Source organism: Pogona vitticeps, chromosome 15 (assembly GCF_051106095.1).
Source record: "Pogona vitticeps strain Pit_001003342236 chromosome 15, PviZW2.1, whole genome shotgun sequence".
Classification (NCBI taxonomy): Eukaryota; Metazoa; Chordata; class Lepidosauria; order Squamata; family Agamidae; genus Pogona; species Pogona vitticeps.
This window is the reverse complement of record NC_135797.1, coordinates 4,721,879-4,738,976: the sequence shown is the minus strand read 5'-3', so window position 1 is coordinate 4,738,976 and position 17,098 is coordinate 4,721,879. Positions and strand designations below refer to the sequence as shown.

General features: G+C 49.4%; 1 protein-coding gene across 1 annotated transcript; it reads right to left on the bottom strand.

The window, feature by feature from the left end:
• Positions 1-638: 638 nt before the first annotated feature.
• On the bottom strand, positions 639-16,058 carry RAB1B (RAB1B, member RAS oncogene family). The gene is made up of 6 exons (XM_020797376.3): positions 15,900-16,058; positions 6,112-6,184; positions 5,055-5,150; positions 3,747-3,842; positions 2,437-2,568; positions 639-896 (listed from the first exon to the last, which is right to left on the bottom strand). The coding sequence occupies exons 1-6, from the start codon at positions 15,911-15,913 to the stop codon at positions 702-704; spliced, it is 606 nt and encodes a 201-aa protein (XP_020653035.1). The 5' UTR covers positions 15,914-16,058; the 3' UTR covers positions 639-701.
• Between the last annotated feature and the right edge of the window lie 1,040 nt (positions 16,059-17,098).

Genomic DNA, 17,098 nt, shown 5'->3' with positions numbered 1-17,098 from the left:
TGCACAAGATAGAGGGACTCGGGAACTGTCCAAAGCGGGGTCTGAAAGGGGCGTGCGTGGGGAAACCGAGCGAGAAAAATACAAAAGCTCCATTCACCCTTTTTTGGGGGGGGGGGGAATCACAGCTGGGGTTTGGGGCAAAAAAAAAAAAAAACAACAACAGGCGGCTGGGGAGAGCAAGGAGGTATGGAAGGGAACAGCGAGGGCCGCTCGAACCAAACCGGTGAAAATTCGAAAGTTCGCCCAGACCCTTGCCGACAGGGAAGTGGGGGGGGGGAAGCCCCCGGGGGCAGCGGGAGCCGGCATCCCCTCTCCCCTCCCCCCAGGGGGGCAGGGAAAGCCTTTGACCTGTACAGAGCCCCCTCCCAAATCCCCCCCATCTAATATCCCCTCTAGAGTTAAGTGTGGGGACAAGAAAGAAAAATTAAAAACGAAATAAACAACAGACCGAGCACGCTCAAGAGCGCTCAGAGCGGCTGAGCTGGAAGGGGGAGGGAGGCCCCGTCCCCCTCCGCCGAGGTATCATCCGGGAAAAGCCACCTTCGGAGTAGAAGAAAAGCAGGACGGCAGCGGCTGGACAGCAGAGAAGGGGCAGGCGTTCCCCCCTCTTTCCCCAGCTGGCTCCCCAAAATCCAGCCTCCCCCCCCACGCCAGGGCCGCCGCCCCTCCCCTGCCAACGCCATCATGTCCCCCTCGTCCTCTCAGCAGCAGCCGCCACCGCCTTGTTTGACTGGGGTGCTGTCGATCTTCAGGTTGGGTCTGTCGCCGCCGGCGGTGGCCCCCGGGCCCATGCGCTTCTTGATCTCGGCGGCCATCGTCATGAAGGACTGCTCGACGTTGGTGGAGTTCTTGGCGCTGGTCTCCAGGAAGGGGATGCCGAGGGAGTCTGCAAACTCCTGCCCCAAGGAGGAAAAGAGGAATTAAAAAAATAAAAAGAGTGGCCGGCAGGGTCGGGTCGTGGGGGGGGGGGGGGAGAGGCCGTTTCAGGTGAGAGAGTTTGCCTTTTCTAATGGGAAAAGCCTGCATTGCTTTTTGTTTTAATCCTGCTGTTTTGGTAAAGAAACATGCTTCGCACCCCGGGCCGCCACCGTTAAGAATCTGGAACCAGACATGGGACAGCACAGATGCCTGTCTACGATGCCAGGGGTGGGCATCCAAGGGAAGTCAGAAGCTGAATCTGTCCCGAATGGACTCACCCCAGGCTGTAACCCCTCTGGAAATGGCATTTAAAAAAAAAACCAAGAAGAAACTGAGGGGGGGGGGCGCGTGTAAAGGGGACCAGATGCACCAATGAGCTGCCTACAGATAATCCACGATGTAGGTCAGCCTTTCCTTCGTTTCAGCCTGCGATTTCGTGCGAACTGTGCCAGGCCCCCAGAGAGGTTCTGAAGGTTTCCGAGACCACAGAAACTTTTTTTTTTTGGGGGGGGGGACCAAAGACAGCCAAGGTAAACCAACCCCCCCCCCACACACACACACCAACGTCCTCCAAAAATCATTAAGGGGGGAACTTCACACCTGATGTATGGAGCAAAGGTATTCTTTCAGATGTTTCTGGACCACAACTCCCATAATCCTTTGACACTGGTAAGCTAGGTGGGGCTGATGGAAGTTGTGAGCCAAAAATCACCCAGACAGATGCATCTGTCCTCATCCAGTTTTTCTTGATATAAGGAACCTAATTTATAAAGGGCAACAGGCCTTGTGTTGTCGCTGCTACGCACAACTCCAAGTAAGACATCCTTTGTTAATTGACAGCAAACCATCTGGAGATCTAGCAGTCAGTTAATCTTCATCTACTTCCTTCCTGCCCCTAGGAAAAGGGGGGGCATAAACCACCTGCTTTTGGGGTTAGGGCAACCCACTTCTAGTAAAAAAAAAACACCACTTTTTCTTATCACTTATTTCACTCCCTCTGGCACACAACCCAACGCTCAGGAACGAAAAGGCCCCTAGAGATTTCCATCGGCACCATCCACCAAACAAAACAGGCGGAAAGCTGAAGGTGGCAGGAGAGGCTGGACCCCTTCATAAACATGGGGTGGGAGGGTGGGAAAAGAACAGCTTTTTTTTTTAAAAAAAGAATAATTTAATTCACATTTTTGCTGGCGTAGCAGTGGATTTCCTGCAACCGTTGCATCGGACAGTGGTTTGATTCAGAAAAGCACTACAGAAAGGAAAGCGGTAGAACACACACACACACCCCAATGGAGCACAGATTCTCCACTTCTGTTTTCCAGTAAGGAGGTTTTGCTTGTTTAAAAAGAACGTGGAGGAGCTTTCAGAAGTGATGTGTCCTCCCCACCACCACTAGAGTCTAAAGGGGCACAGCCCATCCTCTCACATGGTTCGCGGGTGCAGGCAAACCAGGCGTCACAGAGATCGGCACAGGGTGCAAGAGGCTGTTGCCCTGCCCTCAACAACCACCACACACACCTTGGCAGTGGTGTAGTCCACCACCTTCTTGGTCGTCAGGTCGCACTTGTTCCCCACGAGGAGCTTGTTGACGTTCTCGCTGGCGTAGCGTTCAATCTCCTGCAGCCACTGCTTCACGTTGTTGTACGATTCCTGCGCGCCAAAAACACGGGACAGGAGAAGGTGAGGCCCTCTGACACGACCGGGGGCTTTGGTTTCCAAGGAAGGCCAAGTTCCTAGCTGTCATGGGCGGGGTGTGTGTGTGTGTCACAGAATTGCAGCCCGGTGGAGCCAGAAAGGACCCCAAGATCCATCTACAGTAGTCTAATGAATGCTGGACACAGACAGCTGAATGTTTCCTGGGAAATGGCCCACAAGTCTAGACACACAAACACCGGAAATACTTAAAATGGGGATGCTCTGCAAAGACTGAAGCTCTGGCTTCTTTGTCAAGAATAGAGCTTTCTTCGCTTACTTGAGTCAGCTGGCAATAGCAGCTCTCCTACTTTTCCTTACAGCACTACAATATGGGTTGTGTGCATGAACCCTCATGGGGTGGTGGTGGAATGGCTTCTATGGGCACTGTTTGATCTAAACCTCCTTACACACACACACTATACTCTGCAATTCCTACAAATGCAGTAGAAATAGAAGGCCAGCATGGCTAAGAGGGCACTCACACATGTACACACAGAGAGAGAGAGAGAGACACACACACATCTACCTGGGCTCCAGGCGGCTGCTTCCCAACCCTGGGCCCCCAATGTCCTTGGACTGCAACTCCCAGAAACCCTAGTCAGCTGATCTAGTGGTGAAAAGGCTTCTGGGAGTTTTAGTTCATGAAGATCTGGGGACCCCAGGTTGGGGAAACACTGCTCTAGGATCTGATTTCCATTAGTGCAAAATATAAGCTGCTGTTACAGAACACAGAGCCGCTCCTGAAGTGGCACCTCAGCTGAGCAAAAACAATCTGGATGAGGTCTACCGAGCACCAATATTTCATTCTTTCTGGCAGCAGGTTAAATATGCCTCCCTCACCCTCTCTTTTAACTGAACTGCGTGTTTTTAAACATGCATTTCCATCACCTTCCGTTGCCTTCGTTCTTGTTTACTGTTTTAACTTCACCATTGTGGACGTGTGGAGTTATGATTGCACACTTGTCCTGAACTTACAGATCCTCTTCTGCAGAAAAAAGGACGGGGCTGTTCCCTCCTGATGTGCAGGATTTAGATCCCCCTTCGGGAACACGTGCACATAGCTGCTCATGCACACACACACAGGTAGCACACACTCATGCTATGTCAGAAATAAGCCACCGCCGCTCTTCTACCTGGTCTGTTACATCGTATACTACAATGATGCCGTGCGCCCCTCGGTAGTAGCTGGAAGTGATCGTTCGGAACCGTTCCTGCCCTGCTGTGTCCCACTGAAGAGAGGAGACAAGGAGAAGACAGTGAAACTCAGCACCAGAAGCATACGTTCCATGTGTAGAACTGTGATACTTGTAAAGTACGACCCCACTATCCGTGGGAGCAGTATCCGTGGATTTGCTTTGAAGAAACTGAACCCCCCCCCCCCCGACAAAATATTTATCTATATGCATTTTCAGGATGCATTTATCAGAACTGCCCCCTAGGAGGAGACAGAGACCATGCAATGTATAAAACTGGGAACGACCATTATTTTTCAGCCCCCCACAGGGAGAACTCAGAACCTATCCCCCAGAGATATCATGTTCCTACTGTAAATCTGTGCAGGATGCAAAGGAGAATCCATTTCTGCTTCTCTCCTGCCCAAAAGTTAATCGGACAACCCGGCACAGAACTATTAAATCAGGGATTTGTTCCTCTAACCAGCTCCTTTTTTTTTTTATAAAAAGGGGAAGAAGTCCAGCAGTTTTGAAATGAATGGGCGCATTGTGAGCTGGCGGCCTACTTTCTCTGATGCGAAAGCTGGGCTTGTGAGGGTGGCAAATTAAACCACAGAACCCAGAGAGAAAAAGGCTGAAAATGACACCTTGATGGCGGGAGCCATCCGAGGTCAGACAAAGTAAGCCGAACACCTGGCCATGTTAAAATCCTGAAAAACAGCACACCGGCCCCCATTTTGGCCTCCAGCCCAAACCATCCATCTAATGCATTCTGTTTAATCTTAGCAACTTATAAATCAAAGGTTGAAAGACCAGTTTCTTTGTCTGTGTGGAAAATGCCAGACAGGAAGACCACGGATCCTTCATTATTGTCTCCGTGCTGCTCCCTGCACGGGTCTGTGCATTAGGGAACCTTCCTCGGCAGGTAAATGCACCTCAGCTTACAACCCACTTGTAAGGTAGGCCAGCACAGAACTGTTTTAGAGAGGAGCAAGGATCTGAGGCTGGCCGCAGTGGCATTCAGGGCAAAAAAGCAGTAGTAGCAAAGTTTTGAACAGAGGGGAGTTTCTGGGCCCCTGCTTGACCTCTTGATCCTCCTCCTTCTGCACCGAGGGAGAGGACACCACCGCCTTCTGACACCAGCCGAAAAGGCTCCTGCTCCACACAGCTCAGATCCCACCCCCCACCTTCCAGAGTTGCCTCTCGAGGCCTGCTTTTTTCTGAGGCCAGAAGGAAGCCGGTGGCGCGTACGGGCCCGTCGGCACTCACAATCTGCAGCTTGATCGTTTTGCCGTCCAGCTCGATGGTGCGGATTTTGAAGTCCACTCCGATGGTGCTGATGTAGCTTTCCGTGTAGGTGTCATCCTAGCCGGGGGGGAGAAGAAGGGGAGGTGTTAGCATCGGGCTGGAAAAAGCAAGCCAAGAAACTTCTATTCCGATTCGCTCGGTGTGTCCGAGCATGTGCAGCTGCTCTCCGTTACATCAAAAACCACAAACACACTCGGAGACACAAGCATGTTTGGTACACATTTTCAGGTCCCTGGGCGCAGCTTGCATCAAACAGAGGACATGGGGTCGCTCTGAAACGTCCCAAACAGGAATTTCAGTGGGAGGGGACAGAATCATGTCCGTGCAGAATATGCAGCTGTGAATGTGTGGATCTGACACAACCTTTTTCTCCCTCACCTTGAAATATTATCCCCCCAGGAACAGTAGCAAGCTAAAGGCAGATAGTATTGGTGGGTAGAGCTCTGGGTTACTTGCAGCAGCCTGGAGTACAGTATGTCTCTAACTCCTATTTTCCTAATAACCAAAACACCCAGAAACCTTTCTTTAAAATCTTTCCTATTCACAGTTTTGGCAAAGGGCACTGGGTAGCCCTGTTCTGAATCGTTGACAAGGGAACGTGTGGCAGATCCTCGAAACAATTTCCCAAAATCATCTGCACTAGAACAAACATTACAGAAGTGTGTGAAGGTCCTCTGGGGGAAAAAGGTGGGGAAACTCATTTATCTGTAGCTAATCACTGCAAGTATCTGAAGATACGTAAGGAAAACACAGCTTTTGTTTACTTACACTGAAAATGGTGGGAGGTGTTGGGTTTTTTTGTGGGGAAGTGATATTTTTTTTTAAGGGCTGGAGTTGTGTGTGGGGGGAGGATAAGAGATTCCAAGGGGATTAGTCAAAGGTTTCTGCCCTGTTTCTATGCCCTGCAATCTTCAGAAACCCGTTGCCAAGAGGCTGCCCAGATCAGCTGCTTTCCTAACGACAGAACCAAAGGCCGGTAAGAAAAGCTGCCCGCTTTGGGGCAGGCCTGGATACTCACAGCAAACCGTAGCAACAGGCAGGACTTCCCAACGCCCGAGTCGCCAATCAGAAGCAGCTTGAACAAGTAGTCACTGGAAAGGAGAGACAAGGAGATGAAGTTCACTGGAGACACCAAGAAAGCTCCTTCCTTGGTCACTGCTGGTCCTGCCTCCTTTCCGGAAATCGCCCCACATGATGTGAGGCACATGGCCCTTCTTAATGAAGACTGAATATGCAGTGAATCCCCCACAGGCAAAGATCTCCCTTTCACATACGTTCCGGCTCTCCTATGAGGTCCAGAGTTCAGTAGGACCCCTGTTATCTGATGGGTTCCAAGCCCCCCTGCCGATGCTGAAAAAAGCGGATTATAACAAACACTATTATAATAGCAGATGCTACCCACTGCATGGTCTCTCGCTCCCAGTTCTAGTAACTTCAGGGGGATTTATTAGGGGGATTTTTAAAAAAATCCTTTCAGACTGTGGATAAGAGAATCAGCGGATACTGATCCTGCAGATAAGGGGGTCCTACTGTATAAAAGAACACACACAAAAAAGTCTAAAGCACAAAATAAGAAGCAAAGCCACTCTCCGTTGAAAGCCAGAACAGGCCATAACACTCCTTACTTGCACTTTTGAGGTTTAATTCTCTTCTTCACTGCTCGAGTTTACTTCTCTCCACCGAACGCTCAACCAAATCGCTGAACCCCTGTGTATCTGGCAGCTATTTTGCAAAGGTGAAAATGCCATGGAAAATTAAGAAGACTGCCCTTCACATCCCAGCGATCTTCAGTAGAGACATTTCTTGACACATTTAGGTCAAAGCGTGGAAGGAAATGCTCAGCCCGGATCTTCTCGGCCTGTGACGCCCATCCTTCCCAGCCAGCCTTCCCAAGTGGGGGCAGGATGATGGGAAAGGAGGCCCGTCCGTTAAGTCTCCATTTCAGACAACCCACGATTTCACCCACCCAAGACCGGTGGCTAAAAGTCAGGAGTTCAAAAGAGGGACCACGGCGAGTCTTTGGCAAAGGGTGTTATTTTGGGTGGGTGGGTGGATGTTTGTGTGTGTTTCGGAGGGGCTTAAAGGCTCCGGATAGCCCTGATGGTCTCCCTCTCCCTGAAAGAGCTGGGTGCTCAACAACTCCAGCCTCACACTGAGTGTCAGAAACCCTGAACAAGAAGGGTTGGCTTATCCCAACTGTGTGAGCTTCAGAGGGGTCGACCGTGCACCGGAGACCAGTAGATCACCACGCCACACCTCTCCGACTAGCCCGCTCAGGCCTTCCCAAAGCAGCAAAGCACCAACCCAGCCCCACGGCTTCCCAAGGGTCTACGGCTTCAAAGGAGAAAGCCCCAAGCTTAGCAGGTTTCCAAAAGGGAGCCCACCTCAAACGAAAGAGGGGCTCACCCTTCTCAAACACTGCAGTGGAACGCTGCCCACTACGCTTCATAATCCAAATAATCCTCATGGATGCAGACCGTAGCTCGCCCCGGCTTGGGACCCACCTCCCATTAAGACTGCCAACTCCGATGATTCAAAGCCTCTGCGGTCCAACAGCCCGGATAACACGTACTAAGGTTAAAGTCCAGTAAAAACGCAACACATTCAAATTAATCAATGCTGGGAGAGGCAAGGAGCAAACTGGGGATTTTCACACTCTCCTTACCCACCTTCTTTCTACCTTTAACTGTATGCCTCTGTGCTCCCTCTGAAGCTACATTTCTACTAACGACAATTAGTTTTAACCAGCATTTGCAAAACTCTTAATAGACAATCCCATGAGGTATTAGGTTCCCTCTCTCTGGCATGGGTTAATCCTGTGTCCAAGTTCTGGGCACCCCATTTTAACGAGGATAACGACAAACTGGAACAAGTTCAGCGGAGGGCCATCAGGATGATCAGGAAACTGGAAACCAAGCCTTAAGAATGACATGTTTAGCCTGGAGAAAAGAAGATTGAGGGGAGATAGGAGAGCACTTTTCAAATCCTCGAAAGGGAATCCTACAAAGGAGGGGCAGGATCTGTTCTCAATCTCCCCAGAGTGCAGGATACATCATCGTGGGCCCAAGCGACAGGAAGTCAGATACAGGCTGAAGATCGGGATAAACTTGTTAGCTGTTAGAGCAGTACGACAATGGATGCATGGAAGTGAGAGCTGGACCATAAAGAAGGCTGACCACCAAAGAATTGATGCTTTTGAATTGTAGTGATGGAGGAGACTCTTGAGAGTCCCCTGGACTGCAAGGAGAACAAACCCAACCGTTCTGAAGGAAATCACTTCTGAGTGCTCACTGGAAAGACAGATCCTAGAGCTGAGGCTCCAAGACTTTGGCCATCTCATGAGAAGAGAAGACTCCCTGGAAAAGACCCTGATGTTGGGAAAGTGTGAAGGCAGGAGGAGAAAGGAGACGTCCAGATGGTTGGACAGGGTCATTGAAGTGACTAACATGAATTCGACCCAACTCTGGGAGGCAGTGGAAGACAGGAGGGCCTGGCGTGCTCTGGTCCATGGGGTCACGAAGAGTCGGACACGACTAAACAACTAAACAACAACATTGATCAGAGGTTGGACTCGATGGCCTTATCGGCTCCTTCCAACTCCTTGGTTCTGTGGTTCTATTAAAAAAAGTGGGTAGGGGAAAAATCCAGGGGGGAGAAGAATAAAATGTTTAATTTTTCCAATGAACCACTTCCCCTTTTCTATGAAAACAATTGCTTCAAAAAATGTGTTAGTTGCAAGTAACTGGTGCCAAACTGACTCATTCTGAACGTGACCCTAAGGGATGCCACGAAAATGAAACTGGAGCTACCTCGGTGGCCTCTATCCAAGAACTTTTAAAGCTCTTGGAAGTCGGCGGGTGCCAGACAACCACAACAGAACACGCAGAGTTCACAGGGTGCAGCTCAACAAGTTTCGTTCTAAATTCAAGCCACCCATGTCAGGGAGGTGCAAACGGCTGTGGGGATTTAGAGATAAATCATCTAAGGAAAGCACACAAAGCTGACATTTGTTTGGAGGGGGGGGGAAGATACAAGACACCCCCACCCCCTGCTTTACCATCAAAGCCTGGCATGAAGGATGGCGGTAGACATTTCTCTCGTAAAAGATGTTAAGTATACAAGAATGGCTGAATAACTCAGCGGGTTCAGGTCTCTGGCTGGGGAGCCAGAGGCTGGGAGTTCGAATCCACCCACAGGGCCCCCTTGATGATCCATAGGGTCCCTTCCAGCTCTTCCCTTCTGTGATGACAACGATTCTAAAATCAGATTGTGCCCCTGTTTCAGACATGAGTAAAAGTTCTGCAACATTTACTGGAACAGTTCAGAATTTTGCAGAAACCCCATGTGGCCGAAGGACAGTTACCGAAGTTTTATCATCTTATCATCAGCTGCCCACAAGGCTGAGAAACACTATCCGGTGAAAAGACTCCTAAAACAATTAAGCAGAGCGACAGGACCGCTGCCAGCCTTGTCATGTCCCTGGAATGCCTCAAGGTTCCTGGGGCTAAGATGCCCCTGAGATGCTTATCACTGTCCTCTCTCCTCCGACACCACTGGCATGGGTTCAACAACGCCCCTTATTTGCCCCGCCAGGCTGCTCCGAGTCGCCCCAGCACGAGCCACGCTGGAGAAAAGCAAACCCCCGCCAGCAAGTCAAGACGGAAGGAAGTTTCCTAACTTGGAAGGTTTGGCTTGGTGCAGGGAGAGGTGACAGGAAGCCGTGGAGTCACGAGACGGTGTGCTGGCACTTTTCCTTATTCGGCCCCGAAGGGAGGGGCGATCTGGCTCTGCTGCTGAAAGGGAGGAAAGACCGTTGGCAAAGGAAATACGAGCCGGCGGGGCTGAACACGCGTTCCTGTCCCAGCTTAGCCTCAAGGCACAGACCAAGGTGGTCTTCAGAAGGCCACCAACTCCTGAGATCCGATGCCTCCTGGCCTTCCAGTCTCACAAAAAGCGAGAGGGGTGGGAAAATCAGATCTATACATGACCTGGGTCTTCGTTAGAGGTGAGAGATCCCAAAATTGTCACTCGAAATAGATACGGCCCCTGGTTCTGTTCGCTCACCGTAAAGCTGAACGGTAGCCGCAGGCCTCATTCAAAACAGATGCTCCTGATCTGTTGGCCTGGAACACCCAAAACGGGGGGATCCAGCACTGAGCTCAGATGATGTGCGGCTCCCAGCAAGTGGGGGGGGGGAATCAGCAGCGTCCACAGAGGCAGCCGGTAAAATCCAGCTGTGAAGATCCAGGTGTCCTGGAAGATTCAGGGCAGCTGGAAGGCACATCACAGACATACTGAAAAGGCGGAAGGAAGACAAGTCCCAGGTACTGCTAAAGGGGGGGGGGGGGTCTCTACAACTTGGAAGTGCTCTTTGAAGCAGCCCTTTAACTCCTTCGCACCCAAGACCCCACCCGGGACGGATGGCAGTGACCTTGGGCTCCTCTTTTAAGGCACTGCCTCCTTCTCTCCGAAAGGACAGGAATTTATAGGATGGCACAGGGCTAGAAACCCATTTCAAGGGCTTAAGACGGAGGCCTGTACGAAGCCGGGACCGCCAAGGCCCTCGGGAAGGGGTCACCCGGGCCAAACTTTTACGAACCCCAAAAGAATGGGATGCTTTTAGACTTTCCTGTCTCCCTCTCCTGGAAAGTCCCAACTACACAGCCCGGAAACAAATCGCTACCCTCATTAAAATCAGAGTTGACCTTTGCCAGGAGGTCTGCACTGCCTTATAGGAATTACGATCCTTCACATCTTGCATTTGAAGTGCAAAGTATTTTAAATAACTAGAAAGCCCTAGATAAGGTATATCGGTTCTTGTCTCAACTGCAGGGGAGGTGAAGAGAAGGGTGGGTTTGGCCCAGCTCAGCTGGTGAATTAACATAAAACATCATTTCAGTGTGGCTCTCTCTGGTCCCGCAGCTCAACTATTAAGTGGTACCAGCTCTTTTTCCACCGCAGAAAGGATACCCTTGAGTTGATGGACTTGCCAGGAAGAATCTAGAGTTGCCACTAAATTCCTGGGAAAGGGAGTCTGACCGCAGACAGGCCGGCAAGCACGGCGCAAGAACACCGACACTAGAAACTGAAATTGACCGGATGTCTCTGGCTTAGTCCCTGAGTGAAAGCAAAAAGCACTCTGCATCTGTTCAGAGGAACACTGAGGGGGCAGAGCGTTGATCATAATGCACCAAGCGAGGCCAGAATTTAGTGTCTCAAGTTACAATGGGTGTCTGAAATTCTGGACATTCCGATAAAAGTAGACATTTTCTCTACCATACCTACTTTTTGCAAAGCCATTTTTTAAAGAAGAAGAAAAAAATCATAGGACTATGTCTAAAAATTCCAAAGGGCAGGAAAACTGGAATATAATCTTGGCATTGGTCCACCTGGCCTTTCAGAAAGTGTGTGGCTTGGTTTATAATTAAAATGTAGGTCAAAAACATGCATTTTCCTCTTTTACACTAGGTCAGAGCGAGAGCAACCCTTTCTATGACAGTTTCACATTCTGGTTAGCTGTAAATCCTGTTGCACTGGTCTTGTGCATTACTTTCATGAAAAATGCCTGCTATCAGAGGCCTCTTTTAAAAAAAAAGTTTACAGGTGACTGGCTGTGCCCACACATGGGCCTCGATCCAACGGTTAGTTCCAACCAGAGCACACCTCTTGAATAGAGGGAGCTTCCCAAGTCCCCACTGTTTCAATGGGTCTACTCTACTAACAAATGGATGGACACGAACATGTTTAACAGAGAGGCCAACGGTCACCGATGCCAGCGAGGAATACAAGTTTAAATGATGGCTATAGCAGCCCTTCCCAACCCATCACACTCCAGATAGGATGGACTACAGTGTCCATCCCACTTAGCCACCACCTGCTGGAAGTTCATGGGAGTTCTAGTTCATACACCTCTGGAGGGGGTGCCAAGTTGCTGCTTCAAACCACTCTTCCCACAAGCTCCCTTCTGTTGGAAAAATTCCCATTTGTATTCTAAGATTTGTTCCTTTCAGCATCTCTATTTGTGTTAATCCAAGTAAGGGACAAGAGTTGTGGTTTTTTTTTTTCCTTTTTAGGCCCTAATATCTATCCTGGTTTTGTTTTTATTGTCAACCTTTCCACACGAAGCTCGCCTCCTGTCTTTCCACAGGGCTGCTTTGCTACAAAGGTGCAGCCATTTACACGACAGGGTGTTTTACGAATAACAATTCTGGAACCACGGATCGCTCAGTGGCTTAGGTCTCTGACCGCGGAGCGCGAGACTGGGAGTTCAATTCTCCACTGTGCCTCTTTGTGAGGGGCTCAACTCCGTGATCCATAAGGTCCCCCTTCGAGTTCTACAGTTCAAATGTAGTTATTATTGTTATTTTATTATTAATGAGACACAGAAAGCTGCTTTATGCTGAGTGATGCTATCAGCCTATCTCAGTGGTTCCTGACCTTGTATTCCCAGATGTTCTTGGACTAAAACTCCCAGAAGCCTTTTCACCACTCTTTGTGCTGGCCAGGGTTTCTGGGAGTTGTAGTCTAAGAACATCTAGAGACCCAAGATTGGGAAGCACTGGTCTATTTTATCCAGTAACACCAACAGTGACTGGCAGTAATGGCCTGCCAATTTGAGAGTTCAATGTAGGTTTCCTGCTTGTGCCACGAAGGGTTCTTCCTAATGAAGCATACAGTATTCATGGGGGAGGGTCTCCCACCCCCATGTCAGCTAGCCCTGACTCTGCTTATTTCCCAGTATAAGCTGAGAGAAGGGTGCATTTATTTTTATTTTATTTATATCCCGCCTATCTAGTCGGTTGACCACTCTAGGCGGCTCACAACAAGGGGACAGCAATAATAAAAACCATTTTACAGAGAGAGAACTTTCAACACTTGGATAAAACACAAGGGGAGAAAAGGAAAGAGGAGTCAGGAATTAACTGGGGGGGGAAGGCCTGCCGAAACATCAATGTTTTTAGTTGCTTTTTGAAAATACCCAGCGAGGGGGCCGCACGAATATCAGGGGGAAGGTTATTCCAGAGGCGAGGAGCCACCGCCGAGAAGGCCCGATTTCTTGTCTTTTCTTTCCGGGCCTCCCTCGGCGTTAGGTTCCTCAGCCTCACCTCCTGGCTCGCGCGAGTGACACAGGTAGATCTTGGTGGTAGAAGGCGTTCCGCCAAATATCGAGGCCCTAAACCGTTTAGGGCTTTATACGTAAGCATCAACACTTTGAAGTCGATGCGGAATCGGATGGGCAGCCAATGCAGAGCGGCCAGAGTGGGTGAAATATGTTGGAATTTTTTCACACCACTGAGAAGTCTGGCCGCCGCATTCTGCACCACCTGTAGTTTCCACAGCAGCCTCAAAGGCAGCCCCACGTAGAGCGCATTACAGTAGTCTAATCTTGAGATTACGAGCGCATGCACCAAAGTGGTGAGCGTGAAATCTGAATGTGATGCATGGAAGGATTCGGGAGTGTGTATCTTGAGGAAAATCCAGCCTGTGTAGTCTTGGGCAAGCTTCACAGTTCCAGAGTGTCCCCAGAAGGAGAGAATGGTAACCCACTTCTGAGTCCTCCAGACTTCGGGGGGGGGGGGGGAACCAGAAAGGGGCATCATAAGTTGGAATCAACCTGGTGGCATATACTTAAGAACACAGTCTAGTACAAAAATAAAGCAGAGTTCTTTGTGTAACTTCTACAGAAGATGAACTTCTACGGAAGATGATGCAAGCGGTCTTTGATCCTCTTTAAGGAGGAAACTGGGGGGAATTTAAAAAATTGATTGATTAATTAAAGGGTTATTCACAACAGACAGAAAGCATCATGTAGCTCCTTGAAGGTTAATCCACAGGCTGCACAAGATGTTTTGCTAGACCAGAGCCTAAAGATTTCACTTGTGTGGTAAAGCTGGCAGGAGAAGGAGGATCCTGACACAATCACTTCCCTGGGCGGGAAAGATACTTCCCTTTCCAACCTCAAAGAGCACGATAAAGAGTATTGTGGGAATTCTAAAAGCAAATCACAAGCTGAGCAGGCAAGGCAGGTATTTATATTTTTTTAAAAGGAATTCCATTCCACTAAATAGGATGGGAAGTAAACACAGAAATCATTATTCTAATTCTAGGCATTCTTACTGGGAAGCAAGTTCAACTGAGTTTAATATGAACGACTCTGAAGTAAAGCATCGACTCTGAAGTAAAGCATCGTTTGGCTCGCGCCCTTGCAAATGAGGAGAGGCATCCACAGTGTTTTTTGTTAGGCAAAACAGAAACTCTGCTTTAGACCAGTGGTTCCCAACTTTTCTTGAGTTGTAACCCCCTTTTATAATAGCCAAATAACCTGTGAACCCCCCCCCACCGGCCATATTTGCACCAAAAGGCATTTTTAATGGAGTAAAGCCCTCCCTTCTCAGAAAGTAGAGGTTTCTTTCCCCTCCAAAGGGCCTGTTTCTCATACAGACACACATGCATGCTAATTTTCATCACTGGCTCTGAAAGGTCAAGGAAGAAATTATTTAACAAGGGGTATAACATATTTAAGACAACAACAACAAAAAAATATTTTGTAACCTTCTTGGGGGTCACGACCCCCAGGTTGGGAAACCCTGATTTAGACACATGCATTTCCAGGTACACCTTTATTTTCAGTGTACGTTCCATTCAACCTGTGGAAGATCCTCAATTTCTCTCCTCTGATATGTGTGTGTGTATATATATACATTTATATAAATGTGTGTATATGTCCAGATATACATATATAAGTGTGCATATACATGCACAAGCGGGTGTGTATGTACACATATAAGTGTGTGCATATACACACACTAACACACAAAGACAGGCATTGTAAGGCTGAGGATTTCTTCCAGTCCGTTTCAGAACTTTCAATGAAACAAATGAATCAGATGCCTTCAAGGGAGCCTAAAGAAAAGTGTTCCAATCAATATTTATATGAGATAAAAAGAGAAATAAAGGGAAGCACCAGAAATAGGAAGAGGGAAGTGTTTTCCTGTATTAAGAGCATAAGGGGGAAGGGGGGGGGTTCAAGAAAGTTGGGGAAATAGCAAACAAGGGGAAAGGGATTGAGGGACTGGGTGGGGCAGAAAGAAGGGGCAAACCTGGCAAGGGGGGGCACCAGAACCAGGGGAAGGGGAGGCAATGAAACAGGGCCGGAAGGCAACAAGGCCGGGACCCTTGCTGGCCTTTCCTGCATGGACTTTCCCTCTGACCCCCACTTCTTCCCATCCTACCCCCACCCATGGATAGGTATATTATTGGGGGGGAAGAGATATCAATCGATAAAACTGACCCCCGCCAGGAGTCCTGGACTTGCCCCCCCCCACATACCTCCTGAGTAGGCCAGGAGGGTTAACTCTATGGGTTCCCCCCCCTCAAAGCCATGAGTATCCCTCCCTGACTCTCTCTCAGGAGGGGGGGGGTGCCAAGTCCAGGACCCCTGGTGTGGGGGGGTCACAATTGGGTCAGCTTTAGGACCCCACAGGACTCTTAAGCCTTGTTTGAATAACCTGGTGGGGGGGCTGGAAACAGCTGCTTCCCTCTCCCTCCCCCATAAAGCCCTATAAATGAGGGCAGGTGGGGGGGCAGGAGGAAAAAGGCAGCAGCAGCTGCTCCCCCTCCTCGGTCCTCAAGAGGCCTGTGGGGGGGGGGGGTCAAGGCCGGCCTAGGCCTCAATTGGGGGGGTCCTCACACTGGGGGCGAGGAGTAAGACGCCTTCCTCTTCTTCCTCCTCTTCCTCGCCTCCCCCCTCCTTTAAAATAAACAAGGTGTTCCCCCCCTCAGCCTCTCCAAGCGGAGACCACTCACTATTCGGGGTTCATGGCGGCTCCTCCGCGACGGGTGGGCGGCTGACGGGCGGCTCTCCTCTCCCTCCTGCCTTCTCTCCTTCCCCTTCTTTCCGGGCTGGCGGCTCCGGTCGCTCCCTCACACAAGATGGCGGCGGCTCCCTCCTCCCTTCCCTCTTCCTTCCCCCCCGCTTCAGGGCCGACTATATCGCTGCGCAGGCGCCCGCCCGCCCAAGAGCACGCCGGGAAACGTAGTTTCCGCCCGCCCTTTCGCCTGCCTACTTTGCCGGCCGGCGAGCCCGAGGCATCATGGGAAAGGGAGTCTCAAGGCTCCCTTTGGGAGGACGTCGGTGGGTCGCCCGCCCCGCCCTTCCTGGGTCACATGGACGGGGCGCGCCCGCCGGCGACGCTCCTGCCCCACAGGACGCTGGGAAGTGTAGTTCGCGCCGCAACCCTGGGCTGAGCAAAAGCCCAGCAGGCTCTCACCGTGGGGTGGTGGATGGGAGGATGATCCGTATTATTAGACAACTAATGGCTACAAACAGAATAATGCCATCAAACAGAACTATTTATATATTGCATTGAATAATCTGTATTAAATATATACCACACATTGCCTTAAATAAATATATATGCTAGTGTATAGCTATATATTGCATCTATATATACAGATATTTCAGGTGTAATTATATACTTAATTTAAGAATAATATACTTTATTCATGTAGGCATTGTAAAATATATTTATAACTTGCCAACTTTTATTTCAGTATCAATGAGACCATGATACAGCTGTTATGTTGCAGCATTAAATACGTACTTATACACAGAAATGGACTTGTGAAAATCAACCACCACTGTTGTGCTTAACAGAATCTGAAATTCCTCATTCTCCCATTGTCCTACCATGTGTAATAAATATATTATTTTGACCGGGCTTTGGTTACAAGAGCAAGGAGACCCCTTTCTAGAACTGCATCCACAAACTCCCTGCATTGTGAATAAAAGCATGTTTAAAACATGCATCTATGAGTACGCAAAGTCCTCTCCGAGCATCAGTCAGCATGCCTAATGGTCAGAGGTGAGCCCCACAGGATGTGAAGTCATAAAACTAATCATCACTAATAATCTCATCTTGCTTATCTCTCTCAAAAGGATGCACAGTCCCTCCCTCGCTTCTTTAATCTGTTGATCTCGTTGTTGTGGGCAGGGAGAACGGTTC

What these genes read in the sequence shown, in the direction of transcription:
- RAB1B (XM_020797376.3), bottom strand. An exon ending in AAACGATCAAGCTGCAGATT is followed by an intron (nt 3,843 to 5,054) that starts GTGAGTGCCGAC and finishes TCCTCTCTTCAG; the next exon opens with TGGGACACAGCAGGGCAGGA. An exon ending in TGGACTACACCACTGCCAAG is followed by an intron (nt 897 to 2,436) that starts GTGTGTGTGGTG and finishes TCCTTGGGGCAG; the next exon opens with GAGTTTGCAGACTCCCTCGG.